Genomic DNA, 25,052 nt, shown 5'->3' with positions numbered 1-25,052 from the left:
TCTTGATCTCAGGGTTGTGAGTTCAAGCCCCACACTGGGTGTGGAGCCTACTTAAGTAAATAATAAAAAATTTTAAAAAGAACTTCTAAATAAAATTTTAGCAAATTTAATCCAACAATATATTAAGAAGGTAATATATCATAATCTGGTGAATTGATCCCAGAAATGCAAGGTTGTCTAAGTTAGATATGAAAAGCAATCCGTGTAACTTACGATACGAAAAAAAGAATTTCTTTAACACCATACAATCACCTTAAAGATGTAGAAAAAGAATGGGGGAGAAAAAAAAAAGAATGGGAAAAAACTCTAACATATATTCCTGATTGAAAAAAAAAAAATCTCAGCAAATTAGGAACAGAAGGGGGCACTTCTTCAACCTGATAAAGAACATCTATGAAAACCCTATGGCTAACATCACCCTTCCTCTCCCTCAGATCAGAAACAAGACAAGGATGTCCACTGTCACTGTATCTATGGACTAGAGGACCCAGCCAGCACAGTAAGGCAAGACATAAACAAATAAATGGAACCCAAACTGAAAAGAAGTAAACTCTCTTTATTCACAGACAACATGATAATCTGAAATGTGATGGAATCTACAAAAAGCTACCAGAACTCGTGAGTGAGTTTAACAAGGTTATAGTACACAAGATAAACAAAAATCAATTGTATTTCTTCATATTAGTCACAAAACAAGAGGAGACAAATTTCTTTAAAATATCATTTATTAAAGCATCAAAAAATATTAAAAACAAGGATAAATTCAACAAAAAAAGTGAAAGTCCTGTACAGTGAAAGCTATAAAAATTGCTGAGAAAAATTAAAGAAATGTTAATGAAGTAAAATACCATGTTAATGGGTCATTAGACTGAATGTTGTTAAAGTATCGATACTCCTCCAATTGACCTACAGATTCAGCATAAACCCAATCAAAATCCCAGGGATTGTGTTTTGTAGAAACTGACAAGAACAGAAAAAAACGGGGCGCCTGGGTGACTCAGTGGGTTAAGCGTCTGACTCTTGACCTCAGCTCAGGTCGTGACCACACAGCTGTGAGTTCAAGCCCCACCTTAGGGTCCATACCCAGTGTTAAAAAAACAAAACAAAACAAAGAAAAAACCTTAAAGAGCCAAAACAACTCTAAAAGGAATCAGGTTTAAAAACCAGTACAACCTGATCTTAAGACTAGCTAAAGGAATCAAGACAGTGTGGAACTGGTATAAATACAGAACAAAGAGATCAGTGGAAAAGACTAGACAGTCCAGAAATAGACCTACACACATGGGGACAACTGACTTCTGACAAAAGTGCAAAGGATACCCACATGCAAAAAAGCAAACATCAATCCATACCTTCCACCATATAAAAATTAACTCCAAATGGATGATAAATATAAATGTGATATCTGAAACTATAAAACTGCTATAAGAAAACATAAAAGAAAATCTGAGTGACTTTGAGTTAAGCAAAGATTCCTTTGCTACAACACCAAAAACACAATATATATATATATTTTTTTTTTAAAGATTTTATTTATTTATTTGACAGAGAGAGACACAGTGAGAGCAGGATCACAAGCAGGGGGAGTGGGAGAGGGAGAAGCAGGCTTCCTGCTGAGCAGGGAGCCCGATGCGGGGCTCGATCCCAGGACCCTGGGATCATGACCTGAGCCGAAGGCAGATGCTTAACGACTGAGCCACCCAGGCGCCCCAAACACAATATATTTTTAAAAAAACACAAAAAACTAACAAATTGGCCTACAACAGCATTAGGAACCTTCACTTTCCAAAAAAAAAAATGCTATTAAGAGTATAATGGATAAGCCATAGGTGGGGCAGCAAATATTTACAATCATGTAACTGATAATAAACCTATATCCAGAATAGATTTTTTTAAAAATTCCCAAGGGGCGCCTGGGTGGCTCGGTCAGTTAAGAGTATGACTCTTGGTTTCGGCTCAGGCCATGATCTCAGGGTTGTGAGATGGAGCCCCAAGTCGGGCTCCAGGCTGAGCACAGTCTGCTTGGGACTCTCTCTCCCTCTCCCTCCACCCCTTCCCCCTGTGCACGCATGCTCTCTCTCTCTCAAGTAAATAAATAAATCTTTAAAAACGAAATAAAAATAAAAACTCCCAAAACTGAAGAAGAAACAAAAAAAACAAGTTTTTTAAAAAAATGGACAAAAGTTGGAAAAGGAACTTCATCAGAGAAGACATATGGTTAGTAAACAAGCACATGAAAAGCTTTCAACATCACTAACCATTAAAGAAACACAAATTTAGGGGTGCTTGGGTGGCTCAGTTGGATAAGTAGCCAACTCTTGATTTGGACTCAGGTCATGATCTCAGGATCCTGGGATCGAGCCCCTTGTAGGGCTCCACACTGAGTGGGAATCTGCTTCTCTCCCTCTCCCTCTACCCACCCCCCCACCCTGCTTACTATTGCATGAGTGCACACGCTCACTCTCTCTCAGATAAATCAATCTTGGGGCACCTGGGTGGCTCAGTTAAGTGTCTGCCTTCAGCTCAGGTCGTGATCCCAGCGTCCTGGGGCGAGCCCCGAGTTGGGCTCCCTGCTCAGCAGGGAGTCTGCTTCTCCCTCTGCCCCTCCCCCTGCTTGTGCTCCCTCTCTCAAATAAATAAAATCTTTTAAAAATAAATAATCTTAAAAAAAAAAAAAAAGAAGAGGGGCACCTGGATGGCTAAGTCAGTTAAATGCTGCCTTCCATTCAGGTCATGATCCCAGGGTCCTAGGATGGAGCCCCATGTCAGGCTCCCTGCTCAGCAGGGAGTGTGCCGCCCCCCTCCCCATACCCCCACTCATGCATGTACACTCTCTCTCAAATAAATAAAATCTTTTAAAAAAATAGAATAAATTTTTAAAAATTTAAAAATTAAAAAAAAGAAAAGAAACAAATTTAAAACACAATGAAATTCCAGTCTACACCAATTACAATGGCTAAAAATTAAAAAGACCATCCCAAGGGCACCTGGGTGGCTCAGTCATTAAGTGTCTGCCTTCGGCTCAGGTCGTGATCCCAGAGTCCTGGGATCGAACCCCACGTCGGGCTCCCTGCTCAGTGGGGAGTCTGCTTCTCCCTCTCCCCATCCCCCTGCTTGTGTTCCCTCTCTCACTGTGTCTCTCTCTGTCAAATAAATAAATAAAATCTTAAAAAAAAAATAAAAATAAAAAGACCATCCCAAGTGTTGGGAAAGATGTGGAAGAAAGAGAAGTCTCCTACATTACTGGTGAAGGTTGAAAATAGTACAACTACTTTGGAAAACAGTTTTAAACAGTTAAACATTCACCTACCACATGATCCAGCCATTCCACTCCCAGGTTTTTACCCGAGGGAAGGGAGAGCACACATCCGCTCACAGACTTGTACACAAACACTCATAGCGGCCTTATTTGTAACTGACAGAAACCAGAGAAATCCAGAAGTCCCTCAGCGGGTGAAGGAGTAAACCAAGTAGAGTGTAACCCACCATGGGATAAGACTACTTCCACTACTCAGCAATATAACTGAACTGTTGACACGCACAACAGGGCTTGCAAACAATTATGCAGAGTAAGGAAGACAAAACATACATACTGTATGATTCTATTTACACGAAATTCTAGAAAACGCACATTCATGTCTAGCAGCAGAAGGGAAGTGTGTATGACCCACAGGCACAAGGAAACGTGTAGGTGATGGAAATGTGCACCATCTTGATTACAGTGATAATTCCACATGTGCAAACACTTGTTCACACATATGAAACTGTTCCCTTTAAATATGTGCATTTTATCGTCTGTTGATTTTACCTCCATAAGGCTGTGCAAGGGGGAAGGAAAGGAAAGAACATGAGCAGTAGCAGGGATAGAAAGGGAGGAGGACATTAAATTCAGCTAATATCAATGCCTTTCATATAATCCAATGACCTTCTATAATCACAAGTTACTCAGAATAGTATTTCCCTCACTAGAATTTCTCCAACCTCAAAAGATACTTGAAGTAAGGGCTTCCATGCTTTTAAGTTCTGAAAATGTATATATTAAAGGACATTTTTCATGTGATTCTAGGTTTCAGCGTTGATAAGATAAACGGAAGGTGAGGACCTTGATGCAAGCTATAGGCTAGAAGTTATGTATATTATTCAATACTGTCAAGCTCTTTGTTTTCCCGTCTACAAGGTCTGAAAAGGAGTTTAGAAACCTGTGCAATTAGGTGTCATAGAATTCTTCTACATCAAATCCAAGTTGTACTTTGGGCTTTTTATCTGAGTTCAATTCCATTCAGAAAGAAGTATAAAGGGTTGGAGACAATGGCAAAAAAATAAGTTTCCAGCTTCAGTATTAAATATTATTCAGTCACTGCTCTGAGCAAAGCTATGGGACCTGCAGAGGCTCAATTATTACCCAACAGCAAGATTAATCTCTACAGAGAAGCTGCCAGAAGAAGAAAACTAACATCTCACAAGCTCCTTGATTGATGGCTGACTGGACCAGACCACGAACTGATGTCTTATGGGCATACAAATTATAAAATGAAATGTTCTGGAGGGTTCCTCACAGTGACGGGAATTAAAGGCCATTTGTCTTACAGCAGTGGTTAGGTAAGAAGTCCAGACTGCATATGTTCACTTCTACTCTTTCCTTTCATAAACCCAGAACGGTGGGTCTATTATTAGAACTGAAGGTCATGTCACCCAAAAGATCCTTTTAAAAGTGATCAAACTCAAAAGAAAAATGTTTCTCTAAACGCTTATTAAATCTGTTTAACATTTTAACCTTTGTAACCATAGGAAACACACTCTGCCTATGCATTCTTTAAAGGTGAACTTTTTGCTTCTAAACTTCATTTTTTTTTAAAGATTTTATTTATTTATTTGACAGAGAGAGACACAGCAAGAGAGGGAACACAAGCAGGGGGAGTGGGAGGGGGAGAAGCAGGCTTCCCTCAGAGCAGGGAGCCCGATGCGGGGCTCGATCCCAGGACCCTGGAATCATGACCTGAGCCGAAGGCAGACGCTAAACTGAGCCACCCAGGTGCCCCTAAACTTCATTTTTTTAATTCAGAAAGTACCTATTACTTCTTGGGGTGGGTCGGGGGAGGGGGAGTTCATGTTCAGCCTCTCTGGGCATTTTGTGACTTTATACAGCTTAACTGTACAGTTCCTCAGCCTTCATCTGATCATACTCAAAAACTGCAGCAATGTTAAAAAGTAGATTATTTTTTTTAATGAAGCTGAAAGTTCCTCATCCCTGGACCACTTGTTCTATAACAGAAAGAACAGTGATATTTTTGTCCCCGAAGTCCCATCTCTGCCACGTAATGGCTATGTGACTCCCATCAAACCTCGGCCTCCTCTCTGGAGAAGGGGATAATGCCCCCGAACGTCCTGAGACTGTTACGAAGAGAATATGCGTGAAAACTATAGAACATTCGACAGATGTTTGTGCTTACGGCTGCATATCTCAACTCCCTTCAACCCCCCTGAGATATTAACACTGAATTTTACCCAGCTTCTCCTAAGAAACAATGAGGACACTGTTCAGATACTATTCCAAGCTTTCTGTGTTGTTTCCAATACTCTGCAATCCTGGGTATCACTTACTCTGCCTTCTTTTCATAAAATCAGACTTCTACCCTGTGTAGGCTGGGGTTATACACCTAAATGCTGCTTAAAGGGATGATTAAACAATGAACATGAGAACTAGGTTGGCGTCCCCGAGCTCTATGGAGGTGAAATATAGTTAGATAGAGCCAGTAGGAGCCTCGAGGGGCAGGGACCAGAGCACTGGAAAAGGTGATTGTGGAATCCAGTTAGGAGAGAAACTCTAGCCCAATCCCCTGCTCTGCAGAAGATCTGAAGAGTAACACGGCCAGAGGATTTAGTGATTATAAAGACTAAATTCGGGGCGCCTGGGTGGCTCAGTCATTGGGCGTCTGCCTTCGGCTCAGCTCATGATCCCAGGGTCCCAGGATCGAGCCCCGCATCGGGCTCCCTGCTCCACGGGAAGCCTGCTTCTCCCTCTCCCACTCCCCCTGCTTGTGTTCCCTCTCTCACTGTGTCTCTTTCTGTCAAATAAATAAAATCTTAAAAAAAAAAAAAAAAAGACTAAATTCATGGTTTGGGGGAAGAAGGGAGACTCTTGTGCAACATGAAGAAAGTTCCAGATCTGTGATCTTACAAACAGCACAGTCCAGAACACAGGTATGGCCCTGAATACGTGACTGTGTACTGTCGCAAGGGACTACCGGTGTATCTGGGCACAAAAACGATGATCTGAGTCATAAAAAGCACCAGGACAGAAGTAGAAAGAAACTACAGGAGTCTAGAATTAACAGTGATTAATTAGTGACTCAGCAAAGCAATGGACGCTTCCACCTACTAGCGTTACCTATTAGGAGCACAGAAAAACAAATAAATAAAAACGTAGGGACTGAGTGCGGGAATTAATTGACTAACCTCAAAGGTCGTCTCCAATGACAAGACTTCATATATTTCTAGTCAGTGTGACAGTCAGTCCTGTCTTACAACCCAGTATTTTTTAAGTTAGTAACTACAACAAAACCCCCAAAGCTACATACATACTTTGTGATCCTGTCCCAAAAAGAAGGGAGGGGGGGTTCTCACTAGCTCATAAGGACCCCACCAGCACAATCCTAACATTTTCAGAGTGAGAATGGTATTTTATAAAGAGTATTAAAAGCGCTTCGGGGTTCATCCAGCTGAAGTCCTCCTCACCTAAGTATCACAAGTGTGTGAGGACTGTCCTGACACCGTAAAGTGTCTCCTTCAGGCCCAGCTCCGGCTCTACCCGCCGCCCTAACTCCCTTCCCTGCTTCAGGCAGTGGGATAACTGGAAATGAGGATGTGGGTTTGACAGCTGGAGGCAGAAGTGACGAGCTACATCAGCACACAGAATAACCAGAGGCCAAAAGGAGACACATGATCCCGAGACCATGCAGTCTCTACTAGATAGATCTGGGTAACAAGATTAGCTAAGAGAATGTCTACCGAACTTGTGAAGTTCCTCACGGGCTGTACTGAGGGCGAGTAAATGCTTACCTTAAATGCAGATACAGCTGATGATACAAATAAATAAAAGTTTTTAAAAGGGGGGTGGGGGCAACACTGAGGGAGTTCAAAGCCGAGAGAGAGAGAGCTCAACCTACGGCAAAGCGCTAACATTCAGAAGTCAGCTGATCTGTCGGGGTCTTAAAGAACAGAAACTACAAGTGAAGAAAGGAAATGTGGGATTCACAAATGACAGCCATAAATATATATTTGAAAAGTATGAGATTCACCCCTTAACTAAGGAACAATGAGTGTCAGAAATGAATGTGTAGATTTTCACAGCCTATATACTAAAATATTGAGAAATCAGCTTATTGCTGATGTATGACAATTAGCTGAAGATCAGAATCTAAGCCTGCCATCCTCTTATTTATTCCAATGAGATATTTATTCGTCAGCTAAAACCCCAAATTGTTTATTCCTACCTCTCTGAAGAGTGCACCATAAAACTGAACAATGTACGGGCAATCACTACTCCGCATTACTACATCCAAATCCATAAGAAGTTGTTTTTGTTCTTTTTCATCCACTGTTGACCGAATTCTCTGGAAAAGAATGACAAAAGATGTCACAAAAACATAAAACAACTTTAGAAACCTGAGAAAAACCACTACCACGACAAGACTAAAAATTTCTAAGCAAACGTCATAAATACTAACCAGACATAAAAATTATCATCTTCCTTAGACTTTACAAGAACAATTTTTATCACAGAAAAACAAAATAGCACTTAGGATTTTTTTTTTTTTTAAACAAAATAGCACTTAGGAATTCTTTAAAGGACACAGGGCTTTTTAACCACAAGCATCCACAGATGACGTTGGAAGTTATGTAACAAAGTTCCTAAGCAGTGAAAATTAACCCTCACATGCAAATATAAAGAAAAGCGTCAGGAGCTATACTTTAAACAGTTTTCATGTGCATAATCAGCTTCACAGATAGCTTTATTGTATGGAATCTAGGTATTCAATGCAAGAACAGCCCTCCTCGCCCCCTGGCAACCTTACCCCCTAGCATCCTCATTCGTTAGAGATGGAAGATGATCCAGAACAGGTGACAATGGGAATCAGTGTAGGTGCAGCACACAGACAGCGTTCCCGGCCTCCCAAATCCTACGCTGCAATCTCCCCCCTTCACCACATTTTCTATATGCTGAGAACAAAAAGTTCTACCTGACTCTCCACCCCATGGGTCAGAATGGAGGGCGGTAGGAACATGTGGAAGAAAACCTACAGATGAGGGAGGGCTCTATGCCTGTTCCTACACTGATGAGGCCCTCTTCTTTGTACACGGCAGACCTGCGGTATATCCCTAACCCACCTGTACAATTTCCCTGCACACTTCTAAAAGACTGCCACGAAAAAGCAGTACCCCCACCGCCCACCGCCCACCCGGGAACAGCAGGGTACACAGGGGACGTTCAGAGGGACAGTTCCCGCTGCACGAGAGAGAGATAGGAAAGAATCAAGTTCAGAAAATGTAAAACATGAATAATGAAGTTATAGTTTCACATTGAGGCATGCAAACAACTTTTTTCTCATAAAAAAAGTCCACAATGTCACACCGCACCACTGTGTACAACACATAGTACATACTTACAAGGCACGTTAGTATATCAAAAACTACACAAGGTGGCATTTTGTCTTCCAAAGACTGCAAGGTATCTGTTCTCAATGTTCTTGAAAGGGATGAAGGCAGACAATTAAATTCTTGAGCCCATTTTACAGAAGAGAAACCAGAGGCACAGAGAGATACAAAAGATGTATTCCACGTAACATGACGATAAGCAGTTGCAGAAGGAATAGAAGCAGGTTCGTGCATTTTCCTCTCTCCCCACTAAATAAGGAATTCCATATATTCCAAATACAAACACATTTAATTTTGCTATTTAAAATTTATAGCCTGCTAGCTACAGCACTTCAATAAATTTCAAATAAAATTTACTAACGAGCATCCATCTTTGTATACACTGATTTATTTAAGACTTTTACACTGAATATCACTACCCAGATAAACAAGAAATGGTAAATACATAAGAAGAACAAAAAATAACGACAAAATAAGACTGATACTTCTAAAATTAAGAAAAATTGCCTCCTTTCTCTCATTTCTATATTTTCATAGTTTGGAGATTAATGAGCTTTCTTTTAAATCAACATCAGGATAATGTTTGCTCAAAAAGTGTATTTTTAAAAAGTCAAAATAGCCCAGAGATGTAATTTGTTATTAGTTCAAAACCATGACATCAATAATTTTGGTAAACATTTTAATTACATTTATTCCTGTTTTTAAAACAATAACACTAAAAGGATAGCTGTGAAAATACTAGTTTGGGAAGGCAATTTTTTAATAAAAACTTAACAACCTCATATATCTACATTTAAAAGACAGAGAGCTGGTAACTAGAGACAAATGGGGAAGAAAAAGGAAATGATACTCTGGGGAAAATTTCCACCAACCAAAGAATTCTCACTATTAAAAGGTTTAAAAATATTTTTTTTCTATTTTCACTTGTACGGCTATATGGGCAAGTATAAATACACTAACTCACACTCACAAGACACTATTATAAAAGATGTCCTCTTTCCTAATTTGTTTCCCCAAACGGGTTATACGGTTTTCTAAATTTCCATTTGCACAAATGCTTGTATTTCAACTATTGGAAAGCATATTACAGCCAAAACCTCGATCGTTATCATCAGTAACGGACTCTTGAGGACAACTTCTACACATACTGCAGCAGCTGCAGAAAGGATGCATGCTACTGCATGGACTGGAGGCCTGACTGAAGTCCCAGCACAGGACCGGTATCTAATTCTCAATCCTGGACCGGATTAGCGTGCACCGGAATGGAGAGAGTTCCTGGCACAGCTCAAACCTTTGAGCTCATCAGCACAGCAGTAAAATCTATTCATCTGTAAACTATTCTTTAATGCCACCCCAGTAGTACAAAACAGAACACGGGGCTGCTGGATGGCCTACTGGTCTACCAGGAAATGGACTCCGCTCTTGGACACTGGTCAACGGATCACCATCTCTTCGTGCTCTCTGAACATCTGGTCCGAGGGACAGGGAGCGGGTAGAGGAGTAGCTGCTGGTACGGCATTAGAATTGTTTGGGGCTGAGCAAGTGACCAAACTCTTCATTATACAGAAGTTTTAGGATTATACTGCAACACGTATTATATGTGAGCATGTAATAAAATAAACTAATTCAAAAGGACTAAAGGACTCAGGGGATTAACCACAAGCACACACCTACAACAGTGGTCACTTCAAATTAGTTATTTTAACTCAATTAATTCAATAAATGTTCAAGTTGGAGAATACTTAACAATCATCAATGACTCAAATGAAAGAATTCTTAATAGTAAGAGTCACGACCGGGAACGCTTCTCTAATGGAACAAAACAATGTGTATGGATAAGATTTTTATCACTGGAAATAAGAACAGCCAGGACTTTCTAATACTAAGGGATAATAATCACCCAAATTGGAACACATGAACAAGAACAAACTTCCCTTCCCTTTATGAAACTGTCCTTGGGAGCTCCCCTCTCCTTGCTAGATGAGATCCTGCCTGATTCATGAATCATTTCATAAAAGCCAATTAGATCTTCAAATTAAGGAGGGAGAAAAAAGCTTTCCTTAATAGAGGGAGGAGAAGGGAAAATGGAAGCCCAAAGGTGACACCAATTATACATAAAAATCTCTCGTAATTAGAATGTTCAGAAAGCAAATGTATTGATAAATGTCTTGAATCACAGAAAACTTTTATTTATATCATAAATTTAAAAGTTAAATAAGACTGATGTTTGAGTTCGGAAAACCTTTTTATTTTTTCCTCGTAAAGAATGGGGTTGAAAAGCTCACACAAGACCACAAAATATTTAAGAAAATCATCTCAAGAACCTTAAGGGTTTTTTTTTTTTAAAGATTTTATTTATTTGACAGAGAGAGACACAGCGAGAGAGGGAACACAAGCAGGGGGAGTGGGAGAGGGAGAAGCAGGCTCTTCGCCAAGCAGGGAGCCCGATGTGGGGCTCGATCCCAGGACCCTGGGATCATGACCTGAGCCAAAGGCAGTCGCTTAATGATTGAGCCACCCAGGCACTCCAAACCTTAAGTTTTTTTTAAAAGTTTCATTTTCAACCAAATATCAGAACTCATTAAAATCACTAATTTTTTCACTATGGGACTATTGAGCTCTTTTACTTGTCACTATTTCACTAACCTAGCTCCAGTTATTACATGCTCTTGGGACAAATTATACTTTTTGAAAATCAATCCACATAGCTTTTCCAATAATAAAGTATTTTCAAATTATCACAAGATTTACTTTATTTGGAACAAAATATAGAGAAAACCCTTCAAACCAAAACAAGAATTACTACCCTACATTAGAAGCTGTTTTCCACAGTGAAGAAATCGATATTCTTGAAGCTAAAAAAAAATTTTTTAATTGTCGTCCAAATTTTTATTCAAGGTTGTTTTATACTCCAAACAAAAGCAGGTAAATGCCAATAAAAACAGCATGTAGCTACAGATCAGCAACATCAAAATGACTCCAATGAAGTCTTTCAGGGACACAGAAAAAGGACAAACTGAATACCCAGTCCTCTGTTTTTATGACTTTTGGAGTTATACATGGTTCTTATCCAATTAAAAATTAAAAATTAGCCCAAGGGCGCCTGGGTGGCTCCGTCGGTTAAGCGTCCGACTCTTGGTTTCAGTTCAGGTCATGACCTCAGGGGCGTGAGATCGAGCCCTGTGTCAGGCTCCGCACAGGGTGTGGAACCTGCCTAAGACTCTCTTCTCCCTCTCCCTCTGCCACCCCTCCTCCCACTTGCTCTCCATCGCTCTCTCAAAAAAATTTAAAAATTTTGAAAATTAAAAAAAAATTTAAAAGTCCACAGAGCTTCACTTTTCTAAGACAGCCCGTCCAATTCATGCCATTGGCTGCAGCAGCCACAAACTCAGATACTAGGAATTCCATACAGATTAAGCTGCAGTGATAGAAAGCTGACAGGTTCCATGGGACAAGCTAAAAAATTTAAGTTAGAAATTGTCCTCTTGCCCTGTCCTACCTCGTGCACAAAACACAACAATGTCCACTCTGAGAACAGTCCAAATCATGCAGACAGAAATACCAAGAACTGGTTGAAAGGTTGCTTTCCTTCTCTCTACACAATGTGGCATCTGGAAGTCATTGGTAAATTTAAATGTTGGCAGCTTATAGTTGGCCTTCATTTGGAATGCCTCGATGTTTAACAATTTAAATTTAAAGCATAAATACTCCTTTACTGATACTGAACAACTATTTAAATGTGGCATAGTTCCAGATGGCCTCTAAATATACCGGGACATTCACGCTGAGATGATTCTTGCACATTATCTCTAAACCCAGCCAACCCAACCTCCCCCACGCAATTTGTTTGTACCTATCAGGGATGAATGGGTGGGGATAAAACTAACATAAGTAAGAAGAACTTTCCAGTAGATTAAGACCCATTGTTCTAATGGAAAAGGATTGTGGGAATTATTAAAACTACATTCACTGAAGGACTGGGGGGGAGAAGCAAATGAGATGGATGGAAACAGGCAGTAGACACTCTCAAAGAAACCATTCATTCATTGTTTGTTTCTCTTCCTTTCCTAAATGGATTTTCAGGGGTCAGAAGAAACATGGAGAAGGAATAAAAGGAAAGAGTGTCATGATGACCCAATCGCTGTTATGAGATAAGGCCAGGACCACCCAACTGTGGCAAAGAGAAAAGGAAGAAAGGTTGACAACACAATGGCTAAGGGACAAGCTGTAGAGGAAGCAAAGTAAGATAGGCCCACAGGGTAGGTCCTCAGAAGCAGATCACCAAGGAACATTTTTCTAGGTGCTAACTAAATACCCAGCTGCTAGTGGTGCACACCACTCACTCTGACTCAGAGTTAACCCTTACATCTCCATGTCAGAGTTCTCAAAGATATCTCAGTTGCTAGAGAGGCCAGGTATACACCAAAGCTCTAGGGCTTGCCATGCAATGACCCAGTCTCTGTCTGTCCGGGTCCTGGGGTGAGAACTTCTGACCCTCACCAAAAACCCAGAGTTCTTCCTACCAACTCAAGGTATAAGGAAAGGTCAGACAGGTGACAAGCTCTATCTCTTGGACAATGTGGGTGTGGGGAAGGCCCTCTGGGTTACCTGATCCCATTCCTGCTCAGAAAAGGGGAAAGAGCTCATCATATGCTCGAAAAACTCAGAATAAGGCAAAACTGATGACAAGTCATAGATGCTCTTGATTAAAAACAGCAGCTCCACAATGTGTGTCACAGATGTTAGTTCCTAGGATCGGATCATTCCAGGCAAAAAAGATACAAGTCATCTGCAAACAGATCAGGAATCAAGAACTGAGGAGTCCAGGAAGGAACTTTAGAAAGGCAGACTTGAAGACAGCAACACACTCAAAGAAACGTACAAAATATCTACTTATTCTGATATTCTTGTTTGGATTTTATTTTGAAATGGAGAAAATACATGGGGGGATGAGATGTGGGGAAAACAGAAGAAATGGGATAATTAATGCGGAAGGGCATGACTGCTAGTCCCAGTAGATAAGGTGTCTAAATTCTCACAAATTCATGTCAGGTTTGTGTGGGGCTCAGCTGAAGGTCCAGAGGGCAGTATAACAAGGTCGTAAGAGTAAGGTCGGTGACTCATAGCCCTGCTACACACGTTCATCTTCAGCTACTTGGAGTACTCAAAGTGAAAAGAGAAGTGGGTTTGCCGATGAGAAATTAGGGCATGGATACGACGAGACTCAGCAAGGTGATAGGTTCAATCACCATACAGGAAATCAGTGGATGGCTTCAAAGACTATCCAGGCATTAAGACAATTTGACATCAGATAAAATGATGCCAGCTATTAGGATTTTGACACTTAGCATGGCAAAGTGTCATTTTCAACTTGCCACCAACCCAAATCGGAGCACCAGAAGGTATATATTCTTCAGCAAAGCAGTGTGGGATCTGCAATCACTGGCAGTAGCTAAAACTCATCTCCATGATTGTGGCTCATTCCTACCCGTAAGCACCCATCATCAACGAAGGTTACCAAAACATTAGGATTCCATGTTTCAAGTAATTGCCAAATGTCTTGCCAGAGTGGCATGATAGCTAGGACAACACTCCCAGGACAAGAATGAAACCAAAATCTCCCTGGGTTGACCTTTTGTACCAAGTGGACGTTGATAAATATCACCCATGCAGAAATCCTTGAACTGGTACATGAGCAAACAGATCACGTGGGATCTTAGGTGGAACACCTCTCCACAGCAACTATATCATTTAAAATCAAAAGGTGAGGGGGTGCCTGGGTGGCTCAGTTGGTTAAGTGTCCAACTCTTGATTTCGGCTCAGGTCACGGTCTCAGGGTTGTGGGATCGAGCCCCACCTCAAGCTCCACGCTCAGCGGGGAGTCTGAGATTCTCTCTTTCCCTCTCCCTCTGCCCCTCCCTCCTCTAAAATAAATAAATCTCTAAAAAAAAAAAAAAATCAAATCAAAACATGAAAAGAACAAGGATTATCTTAATTGAAACAGTTGTGATAATATTTTGAAAATGGGTCCTGTTCCTGGAATCTACAAACCCAACACTGCCAAGCCAGGAGTGCACTCTGTTCCTTAAGCAACGCTTGCTAAAAAACCCTCCTAAGGTTAATATCTGTGAATAAGATATGAAGGGGAGTCTACTGCCAGTCAGTAGCTGACTTCAGGCCAACCTGAATCAGTGATGTGGGGGACAGGAGAGCAAGGATCACACTCAGATCCCTAAGTGCCCCAGTGGATCCTTACAAATATGCTGTTTTCCCAGCAGAAACATCCAGAAGTCAGTTCTAATACAAAGTTGGAAAACCCCAGAAACCTCTGCAGCACCTCAGTGTGCTATGACCCCCTCCTCTGGGCTGCAGGAAATCTCAGGCATTCTTACGTTCCTAAGTTCAAACAAAGATTCCATATCCCACAGAGGCAGGAAGACTTACCCCTGCTACACAGGTTCATCCTTAGCTGCTAGAGCCTTCTAAATAGATCACATACAAAAATGTCCACTGTCTCTGCCTCACCATGCCATCACTAATGAGGTCAAAGCAGAGAGCAACATTAGCCGAAACAGTTTTAAAAAGCCAAGTATTTGGAATGCTGATCACAGATGCAAAACTGGCTTTCATGCCAAAGAGTAACAAATAACAAGGGTCTGTTAAATCAGTTGTTTTAAATGAAAACATGTTTCCACTAAGGCAGGAAGAAAGAATACTAATTCTTAATCGCAAAATCACCCAAGTCTTTAGAATCAATTTAATGAACTCTCAATTGTATCTTAATCAAATTAATTAATTAACAATAATACCTCCTATTCTCCTCACTGAGGATATTGAGGCCCAATTAATTCCTAGTTCTACACAGGCTCTGTTACCCATCACCAGAGAATCTGGGAGATCAGTTCCAAAAATATATGGGGTATTTACTACATCATGGGCAGAGCTGCCCTGAGGGCAAAGTTGATGGGACAAGCTGGGTATGTCTTGATTAAGGATGGTATCATCTTCCTCTTTACTAATTACATCATCCACATACTAAGGGCACAATCTTAGCACTAACATTTTGCAAGGGCCTAAAGATCATAAATAACAGATCATTACTTCAGTACCCATGACACTAAAATGAGATACGAGAGGAAATCTGATGTATAACCAATTTTGGAGGCATGGCCATAAGACCACAACAACAAAAATGACAGAAAATGTGGAGAAGGTGTATCAAATATGGGGTTAGATGATCCTCATTTAGAGTGAAGTGTGGTAAGGTTTTTCTCCAAATTACTACATCGGCTGAGATACAGATCCCAGAGCTTTCCTCAGAGTTCATGTCCCAAGAGCTTCCAATATGGGCAGGTGGGGATCCCATCTCCTACCCCTTACATTGGCCAAAAAAGTGCTATTTTGTCTATATTATTTATTAGGGTCTATATACAATTCTGTTAACTGAAAGAAGCCATGGTGTGAAAACCCCTAGGAGCAAAAGAAACATGTGTATATGAGGAGTACCAACCCCGACTAGACAAGGGACCTGAGTTCAAAGCCAAGGCTGATAGAAGGACAGCCCTGCTGTGTCCTTTGGATCTGCCCACTCCTGGAAGGACTCCACTTAACACTTTTCATCTGCAACACCGCAATATTCAAGCAACCTTAAGAAGCATCCAATAGTATAGTTTCACACCATGGCTTCTTTCGGTTCCACCAACCACGGATTTCTTAATTAAGCCACATGATCTAGCCAATCAAATAAGAGTGGAAGGTGCTGGAATCAAGCCTCAACTCAAAACCAGATAGCCATGACTCCTGCACCCCACAAGTGATCTGGAATATCAAACACTAGCACTGTGGCCTTCTAAAACTCAATGAGATTGCCTAACAAAGCATTCTATACCCTCAGAAAGGAGCTTTTCCAATTTAAGGCCACTCCTGTCAACTATCATTCTAGTGCTTTCAGAACAGTATGCAAGACCAATGTTTAAGGACTAAAATGAACCTCGTGCAAGAAGGCTCACAGTTCCCACCAGAATTATTCAGTAATGGAACTTCTGGTAGAAATGGCCAGGGGTCTGCTGTGGCAGGGAAAACGCGCAACCGTCCTTCGCCGACCCCTGCGTTCCCACACGTGCAGCACCGTCCACATCAAGGAGGCCTCCCTACTGAGCAGATGGAAGCCCCACACTGCTCAGGCAAGGGCGGAGCTGCGGGCTGCTGATATGGGCAGGCGGAGGGCTCTGGTGCTTCCCACCAGGCAGGAGGGTTGACCTAGGTCTCAACTCCCAAAGGACACGGAAGGCAAGATCCAAATACCACGGAGAGGCAGGAATGAAGGAATCGAGATCAAGTTACCAGCCTGGGATCGGTCAGGAGGACTCAAATCAATGCAACAGAAGAGTTGCAAGAGTAGAGAAAACACCCTGAGGGTTGAAGGAATAAGACCAATTAGGCCCATGAGCAAGAAAGGGAAAACACCCGAAACCCTTCACATCGCTAACTCAGGCTGACCTAAGCACCTAACCTCAAACAGCCAGGCCATCTCCCTGATTAACACAGATGACTTCTCAAGTAGAAGACTGGAAGCTCATGCATAAATATCAACCGTGACAACCTCAACATGACACCTTCCCATCCCCACCTACCTGCCCACCATCCGTTCCACTGGCCCGTGACGTGACAGCTTCACTCCAGGGTCACCCCTCTAAGTAACAATCCCACTGCCTTCGATCTTTAGGGGCATCGAGATCATCCCCTTAGATTCCCTCTCATCTGCATTCTTTTCTACTCGCCCTGCCGACAAGCCCACAGACAGACACAAGCAGACCTTCAAGAGTCAATCCGGACACGGTCTGTTAGAAAACAACAGGGAAACTGGTAGTCTAGCGTGGGTGCAGGGTTTATGCTGTAGGCAGGGTCAGGTGAAGGACATGCTGTCAGGTCCTGAAGGCTCATTCCTCCCTCTGCAGGAACCTGTGTCCGTCTTACTGCTCTGGTCCAGCCCACGGGCCTGAGCTAGGGCCTGCAGCCACTCTTCCTAACACTTTACTCCTGCGTCCCCAGATTTGCTCTGATGTGCAAATCATCTGTGGACCTGACTCTGCTGGGTGTTTCTCCCAGATCCCAATTTCTCTGACCCTGGCCCAGAAACGTAATCATCATTCAGTGGTTATTCCACTGTCATGCAAAATGGGACCTTAAATAAACGTTATTTGCAGAGGATGCTGAGCGAAGCCTGATGTTCCCAACCAGAGTCAAAGGTCGTCCTTCCTGAGCTTCAGAAGATGCTACGGCAGGAATGGCTTTGCCCTCCACAGCCCCATGACTCAGTCATTCAAGCAGTTAGACAAACCAGTCATAACACTCCCTCCCACTCGCAGAAGAGTTAAGACCTGTTTCCCCAGGCGTGTGCAATTAAAACTGAAGGTTCAAAATTTTCCCCGTCTTAGGGCCTAATGCAGAACCTCACTGGCAGCTTGAAGAACTGTCCTCGGGCCAAAGGTCATGAAATTGTTGTAAGTACAACTCTTACATATGCTGTGTGTTATCTTGCTGAATCTGACTTATTAGATCTTAACTGGTTTTTAAATTACGTCTTGGAGATCACTGTTTCTGGTAACTAACAAATCATCTTTTCAAGCATTTCTTCTACGTGGCAAAATAAATTTGGGGGGAAAGGGCTCCCTCAAAATTAAAAATGAGGAAGAAAAAGAATAATAAAAATCAGGCTAATGCCACAGTTCACTTTTGTACAGATACTGCAAGTAAACCTTAAGGATAATGTACTTCCAAGATAAGCTTAATATCTAATCAAGTAATCCTTCCCTGTTAAAGCGCATATTAAAACACTAGTATAGAGGCACTCCAAATGCGTTTCCCATTTTACCAACAACAATGGAAAACTCACAGGAGTGTGAACCACTGCCTCCCACTCTTTTAAATCTCTACAGTCCTTATCTCAAAGCTAAACACGGCGGGTGCTTAGTCATCAAACTGTCTACATGGAAAATGTCAAACAGAACTCCTTAACCACACACTGCCCCTGTGTGTGTACTTATCATTCTGATTCGTGGGCCTACATGATAAAGGAACAAACTCTCTCAGATGTGACAAAAGACTAAGCTTTTTCAGAGAGACCAAAAAGATACACATTTAAAAACTGTAGGGGCGCCTGGGTGATTCAGTCGGTTAAACGTCTGCCTTTGGCTCGGGTCATGATCCCAGGGTCTTGGGATCGATCCCCGCACTGGGCTCCCTTTTCAGTGGGGAGCCTTCTTCTCCCTCTCCCTCTGCCCTTCCCTGCTGCTTGTGCTCTCTCTCCTTCTCAAATAATCTTTAAAATAAATAAATAAATAAAAATAGTAGATGTCATCTATCAATCATCAGATTGGTATCAAACTCTAATGTATATTAAGGAAGAAACCCTCTTCAAGTATTATATGATGTCATGGAATCCAGTGCTATGCCCCACCGACATGCTGGTGGATATGTCCCATCACCACCCTCCCCATGCTAAACTACCATGCTTGCTCAGGAAGTCAAGGTGATGAAGAAAGGTTGACAGTATCCATGGGTGGGCACAGATGTGACAGTTACCAGGCTGTAGGTCCCATGTCCACCTCAGAAGTACTTCTTAAGAGCTGGGATTTTAAAGGCATTCCAACAGGGCTCTCAAAATGAGTTCAAATTACAAGTGGCAGACAGCAATTCCCTATATTCACTCTTAAATTCCTTCAAAACTCGAGTAAGCATTACACAGTTCCAAATGTTATCAAATTAAGAAAAATTTTTTTCAAGTCACAATGAAGTCCCCCTTCCTTATCTTAAAAACCTACTGACCATGGCTCAAGTCCATCCAGATTACTAAAACAGATTATGATGTTGATCAACAGAGTAAAGCAGAGAGCACAGACTGAAAAAAGCAGTACATAATTATTTAAAAGTTCTTTCCCTAGTATCTGGAAAAAAGTTTAGAACTTTAGTTACATAGGCTAACTCTCCCTTAAGACCTAGCCAAGGAAAAGCAGATGTCACGTGCAGACAGTACATAGGAGCAATACAACACTCATCCAAAAAAATCTAAATAAAGTAACTTTCCACTTACACTGCAGTGGCATAAAATAAAAATAGAGAAATCATTCCACATTGCAAGAGAAACACTTTTTTATTTCAACAGATAATCCAGAGCAGAGGCCTTAGCCTCTGCTTCCTTAGAGGTGCACCAGTTCTGTGCAAAATCTTGTCTATGTATGCGTCATCCTAAGAAAAAGTCTATGGGTGTCAGCACATTGCAAAACAACTATGACCAAAAACAAGGTTAAGAACCCGTAAGGAGAATCATAAAATTTTTCCCCCATCATTAATTTCTTATTAGTTTCATATGACCCAGCAAACAGAAATGCTCAACAATGAAGGAGGCAAAAAGAGTCAGAGTAACATTTTGCTCACAATAAAGTTCAGCACAGATAACATTTCATATTAACGTGATATAAATCCCCTCCCAAAAGTCAATTACGAAACTGAGGCTCCTCCCCTATCCCTAGGTCACTGTGACAAACTCTCCAAATAGGGCATTGACAGGAAGCTGATTAGCTCACACTGTCTATAGACCCATTCTCAATTGTGTAGAGGCATTACTGGTTCCCCTAAGGATTTTAAGTTGATAAGGGAATGGATATACCTCATTTGCCCTTTTTCTTTTTAAACTGCCGCCCCCGACATTGTTGATTCTCCCGTAACATCTTACACACTGCAAACATCTGTTCAACATCTAAACAAACAGGTGAACACATTACAACTACATGGGCCCACAGGCGTCGGGTGGAGACCAATCAGTTCATAACAGGTACCCACATCAGCCTGCCAGGTACAGTCTACGGGCCAGTCTCCATTTCTGGCCATTCTTGACTTTTTTTTTTTTTTTTTAAACGAACATATTAAGTGGCATGGCACTCACAGTAAGGACAGAAGGTGACAGCATTATCACAAGGTGTGCATTTCGATACAACTTTCAAACCGGGGAACAGGGCAGTACTGCGTGGAGATGACATAAACAAACAGGAGCCGAGCCGGTCAGGACCGAGTAAGGTTGAGGTTAGTGGCAACAGCATGTGCGTGGTTTCCGGGAAACCTTCAGTAAGACTGCTGTTAGCCCTAGCCCCGCACCTTGCCCAACCCAGTGCACTGCCTCTTCTTCCAGCTCCCCGCCTGGCTCAGGGCAGCACTGCCCTGCTCCCAGGGGTGCAGCCGCCCGGCCTGAACTCACCTTGGCACTGGAAGGGCCTGAAGTTTAAAACACGTTAATGCATCACGGCAAAGGGGCGGTGAACACGCGTGCGTCACACTCGGGGTCCAGAGCAACAGCAACAACCACCTCTGTACAAAACGCCCCCAAGGGACTTGGAGAAACAGTTTTACAAACACCCATGTTTACCACACACGCAAGAACAGAACGACAGGGGTATCACTGCACCGAGAATTGCACCTAATGGAGGAAAGCGCCAAAAAGAATGATGGGCTTCACCTACTTTAACTGCCATTATTTGCCCACTTGGTTTGTGGACCATTTTGTTGACAGAACCATAAGCTCCTCGTCCAATTTCTCCAAGGTCTTTCAAGTCCTCCGCAGTGAAATCCCAGTGTTGCTCAGGGGAGATCTTCAGTTTTCCTGACGATTCAATGCTGTGTGTTCTCAGTCTCTCTCTGTTAAAATATTGGGAAGCAATTTTTCCACATTTTAAATAGGTTTTGACTTTTTTCTTATAGCTAGCACTGATGAATGCGTGGGAAAATCTGCTTTTCAAGTTGCTAACACAGTCTGACCTCCAGGTTTTTGGAGTTTTTTGTTTACGTCGTCTTGGTTTTTTACACACTGAACTCATTAAGAAAGGCCTAAACTTAGGGAGTCAATAAACACAGCTTTAATGAGATTCAGAAAACCAAGTTTCCAGTTATCGAAGAAAGTAATTTGTAGACCAGTTTTCATTTCCAAATACAAGCTCTTTTTCAAACTTTGCAAAACTGCGTTATCAAGTGCAGAATCCCAGGAGCTATGAACCTCATTTCCAAAAAGTTCTTATCCTACCTTACCCGACATTAATGACCCCAGGCCCTCCATCCTTAATATAGCTGCTCCTGAACTCTCCTGCACATTAGAATTACGTGGCGAGATTCTTAAAATCCAGGTGCCCAGGTATCATCTCATAGCAATTAAATCAGAGTATCTGGGAACAGGAGTCAAAAAACAGTATTTTTAAAGATCCCCAGGCGGTTTTGGCAAAGTCTGGGAAATAGCACCTTACCATACTGCCCTGTTCCTGCTAATGCCACGCTGAGGTAGGGGGACAGTTAAATGTATGGCAGCTGGATCTAGGAGAAAAACTGTCATGTACCAATCAAAACTGAACCCGTCAGCCTAGACATAGCGATGAGGTGAAGAACAAATGATTCGTGGACAAAAATCTCGTTAACGGATTTTCATTAAATTAAATTCCAACCTGGAGATCAAAGCATTAACTTGTAACCATGCTTTGTAAAAAAGCAAATCCAATGAAAAATGTAAAAACAATCTCATTCCTCTCTCCTCCCGCCCCCCAGACACCAATGTGTAGAAATGAACTGTACCTAACTAAAGAGTGCAAGATACATAGAGAAAAAGATTCCACTGACGATAATCTACATTTTTGTCAATTTCATATTAAATAGTCAGACTCTTTAAAATCTGATCTGGTAATACAAGTAAGAAAAATTTACATGCTTGGTTATTTATTTTTCTTCTTCCGAAATTTAGAAATGTTTTCTCAGGCTAGCAGAACTGTTTTTTGTAGCTATTTTTAAGGTTCTCAAAATATTCAGAATTTTAAAATCATTTCCCCAGAATTATAGTATATACTAGTATTAATAATAACCATGATTCAGGGTTATAGTTCAAAGACTTAATACACTTTGTCTAAATAACCACGTAGTGAACCAGCATTCCAAATGCCAGATTCGCAGATCATAGTAAGTCATAATACCAGCTTTTTTTCACACAAGTTCTTTTCTGTTTACAACATACTTCCACCAGTCGAGCCTAGTGACTAATTTTCTTAGCAATCTTTTTCATGACATAGAAATATCCTAACACAAAGGAGTTCATTTGCAATAATTATTGTTCTATGATCACTGGCATGTAAACACCATCTCTGTGGCTCAGTTTAATCACTCGTAAAATATACAGCACCGGCCAATCGCTGAGGGTAGCTGAAAAAAAGTTAGTTTAAATTACGTGCAAATTAGAAGCAACATTTTGGGGCGCCTGGGTGGCTCAATCAGTTAAGCGTCTACCTTTGGCTCAGGTCATGATCCCAGGGTCCCTGCATGGGGCTCCCTGCTCAGCGGGGAGTCGGCTTCTCCCTCTGCCCCTCCCCCCACTCATCCTGGCACGTGTGCTCTCTCTCTCCCAAATAAATAAATAAAATCTTTAAAAAAAAAATTGGAAGCAACATTTTTACATTATTCACTAATTCACGGGATGTGGCAGACAGGCTCTAAGGTGCTCCCCATGAGCTGCACTTCCCTGGGGTTCACAGCACTGTGTAAGCACCTCTCTCGGAGTGGGGACAAGACCTGCACCTGCAACTTGCTTCTAACCAACAGAATATGGCAAAGGATGTCACTCTCATGAATACATTGTGTTTGATAGCATCTGCTGCCAGCACTCCTGAGACATGGAGTATTTCACTATTATATAAGCCACAGAATAACAACAGTTATAATATTAACTTTTACTGTAAGATCAATTTTTAGAATTACGGAATATCTCTACTAATAGCTTGGCTTACTGTAGTCTACTGTGTAATTTCTGGATGAGGTCCTTTTATTTTTTCAAGTGAACAGGTTGACGGCTAAGGGATGAAAGTTACCTTCTTAGGCTGATGCAAATGTTCAAAAACTGAGTAAGCTGACAGACGCACAACTCTGAATATAGGAAAAGCAGCTGAATTGTAGAGTCTAAGGGGTAAACCATATGACACATGAATTATATCTCAATAAAGCTGCTAAAACAAAAGATGAACAGCAGAATGTGGCTATTCCCCAGAGTCCATCTTCTCATTTAACAGAAAAAGTTGTGAAAACCACAGAAAAACATGCTATGGGTATGCCATCATGAAGGCACGTTCATGGAGTCCCCACTCATATCAGGCTGGCAATCTTTCCTGTGAAACTGAGTCCAAACTCACAGTTCTTGCTTTAAGAGTTAGTCCAGCCCTGATGGCTTCCAAAGAAGGACGGGACAGAGACGCAGCACCGTGGTGGCCGCACCTAGAAGCCTGACCTGACCCCTCACCATTACGCTAGAGCAGTCAGTCACTGAGGCAACTGTACTGAGTGTCCAAAACCTTGGCTGCAATTTTTTATCTTGGGGCGAATGTGTCAAACGGGATTTAAGTTCTACTTCTACTAGACAGGATCAAAACCTCCCAGATTTCATTATTAATTTCTTACCTGAAAATTAGTTCAGCTCAAGTCCACAAAACTGTTAAGTTGGCTCGAATGCCTCTGCCTCACCAGTAACTAAGTTCAGCCTATGACCTTACATTTACTCTCACGCTCATCCTTCTGAAATCTATGTGCTCCACATGAGCAGTTCTTAACCCAGACATCTCACCATTCCCTCTGCTGGGCTCTATTCAGGAAACAAGCAAGAGACTAAGGTTCCAAGTCTCAAATTCACCCAAATCTCATACAGGAGCACAATCCCCAGCCCCATATCTAACCACGTACACAGAAAAGTCCCTAAGAAAATGGGTAACATTCTCCTCTGGATTTAGGGGTCTTTAATATGAAAACAAGTTAGAGTGGTCTTTGTTGTAACAGGACTTGTAATTAGACTATCATATGATACACATTCCAGTTAAAAAGTTAGCTATACACTTATATTTTTTAATGCCTACGGATCACAGATCTGGTTGAAAGGGCACCTCTGTTGAACACAGTATTTCCAAGAATAGCATTTGGGGATAGACATTACCACCAAGGAAGCTGTTCAGATACAGACTGATGTCACCATTAAAATATTTTCTCCCATATAAAGGTAAGTAGAACTTTAGTGGCAATAATAAACTTCGGTGAAATCTACAGACACCAACACAAAGGATTAAAACCTAACAAGAACCAAACACAATAAACTTTATTAATTGATTCGAATCAAATTTGGAAAATCGATTCATGGACATGCTGCATCTTTCTACCAGATTCGCCGATGAACATAAATAGGCTGGGTCCATGTCCCCTGTGGTTAGTATGTTCACGTTCCTTTTCAAAAGACTCTATTCCCTGGCTTTGTAAAGGGATACCACATGAATGACTGAAAAAAAAATTAAAGATTTTAGGGCTTACCTCTCCCAATTGTTTACGGGAACACTCCC

The 25,052-nt window shown here is 41.6% G+C and overlaps 1 protein-coding gene across 2 annotated transcripts in view; it reads right to left on the bottom strand.

Annotated features, from left to right (window-relative positions):
• The window catches only part of MAP2K4 (mitogen-activated protein kinase kinase 4), a 137,048-nt gene that overhangs the window by 49,700 nt on the left and 62,296 nt on the right, over positions 1 to 25,052 (bottom strand). For both annotated transcript variants that reach the window (XM_078067930.1, XM_078067931.1), the window contains 2 exons: positions 21,171 to 21,345; positions 7,494 to 7,613 (listed from right to left, as the gene is read on the bottom strand). In XM_078067930.1, the coding sequence (XP_077924056.1) occupies positions 7,494 to 7,613; positions 21,171 to 21,345 (295 nt within the window). The remainder of the gene's footprint in view (positions 1 to 7,493; positions 7,614 to 21,170; positions 21,346 to 25,052) is intronic.

Source organism: Halichoerus grypus, chromosome 2 (genome assembly GCF_964656455.1).
Source record: "Halichoerus grypus chromosome 2, mHalGry1.hap1.1, whole genome shotgun sequence".
NCBI classification, from domain to species: Eukaryota; Metazoa; Chordata; class Mammalia; order Carnivora; family Phocidae; genus Halichoerus; species Halichoerus grypus.
Note: the sequence above shows the minus strand (reverse complement) of the source record. Positions and strands in the feature narration are given on the sequence as shown.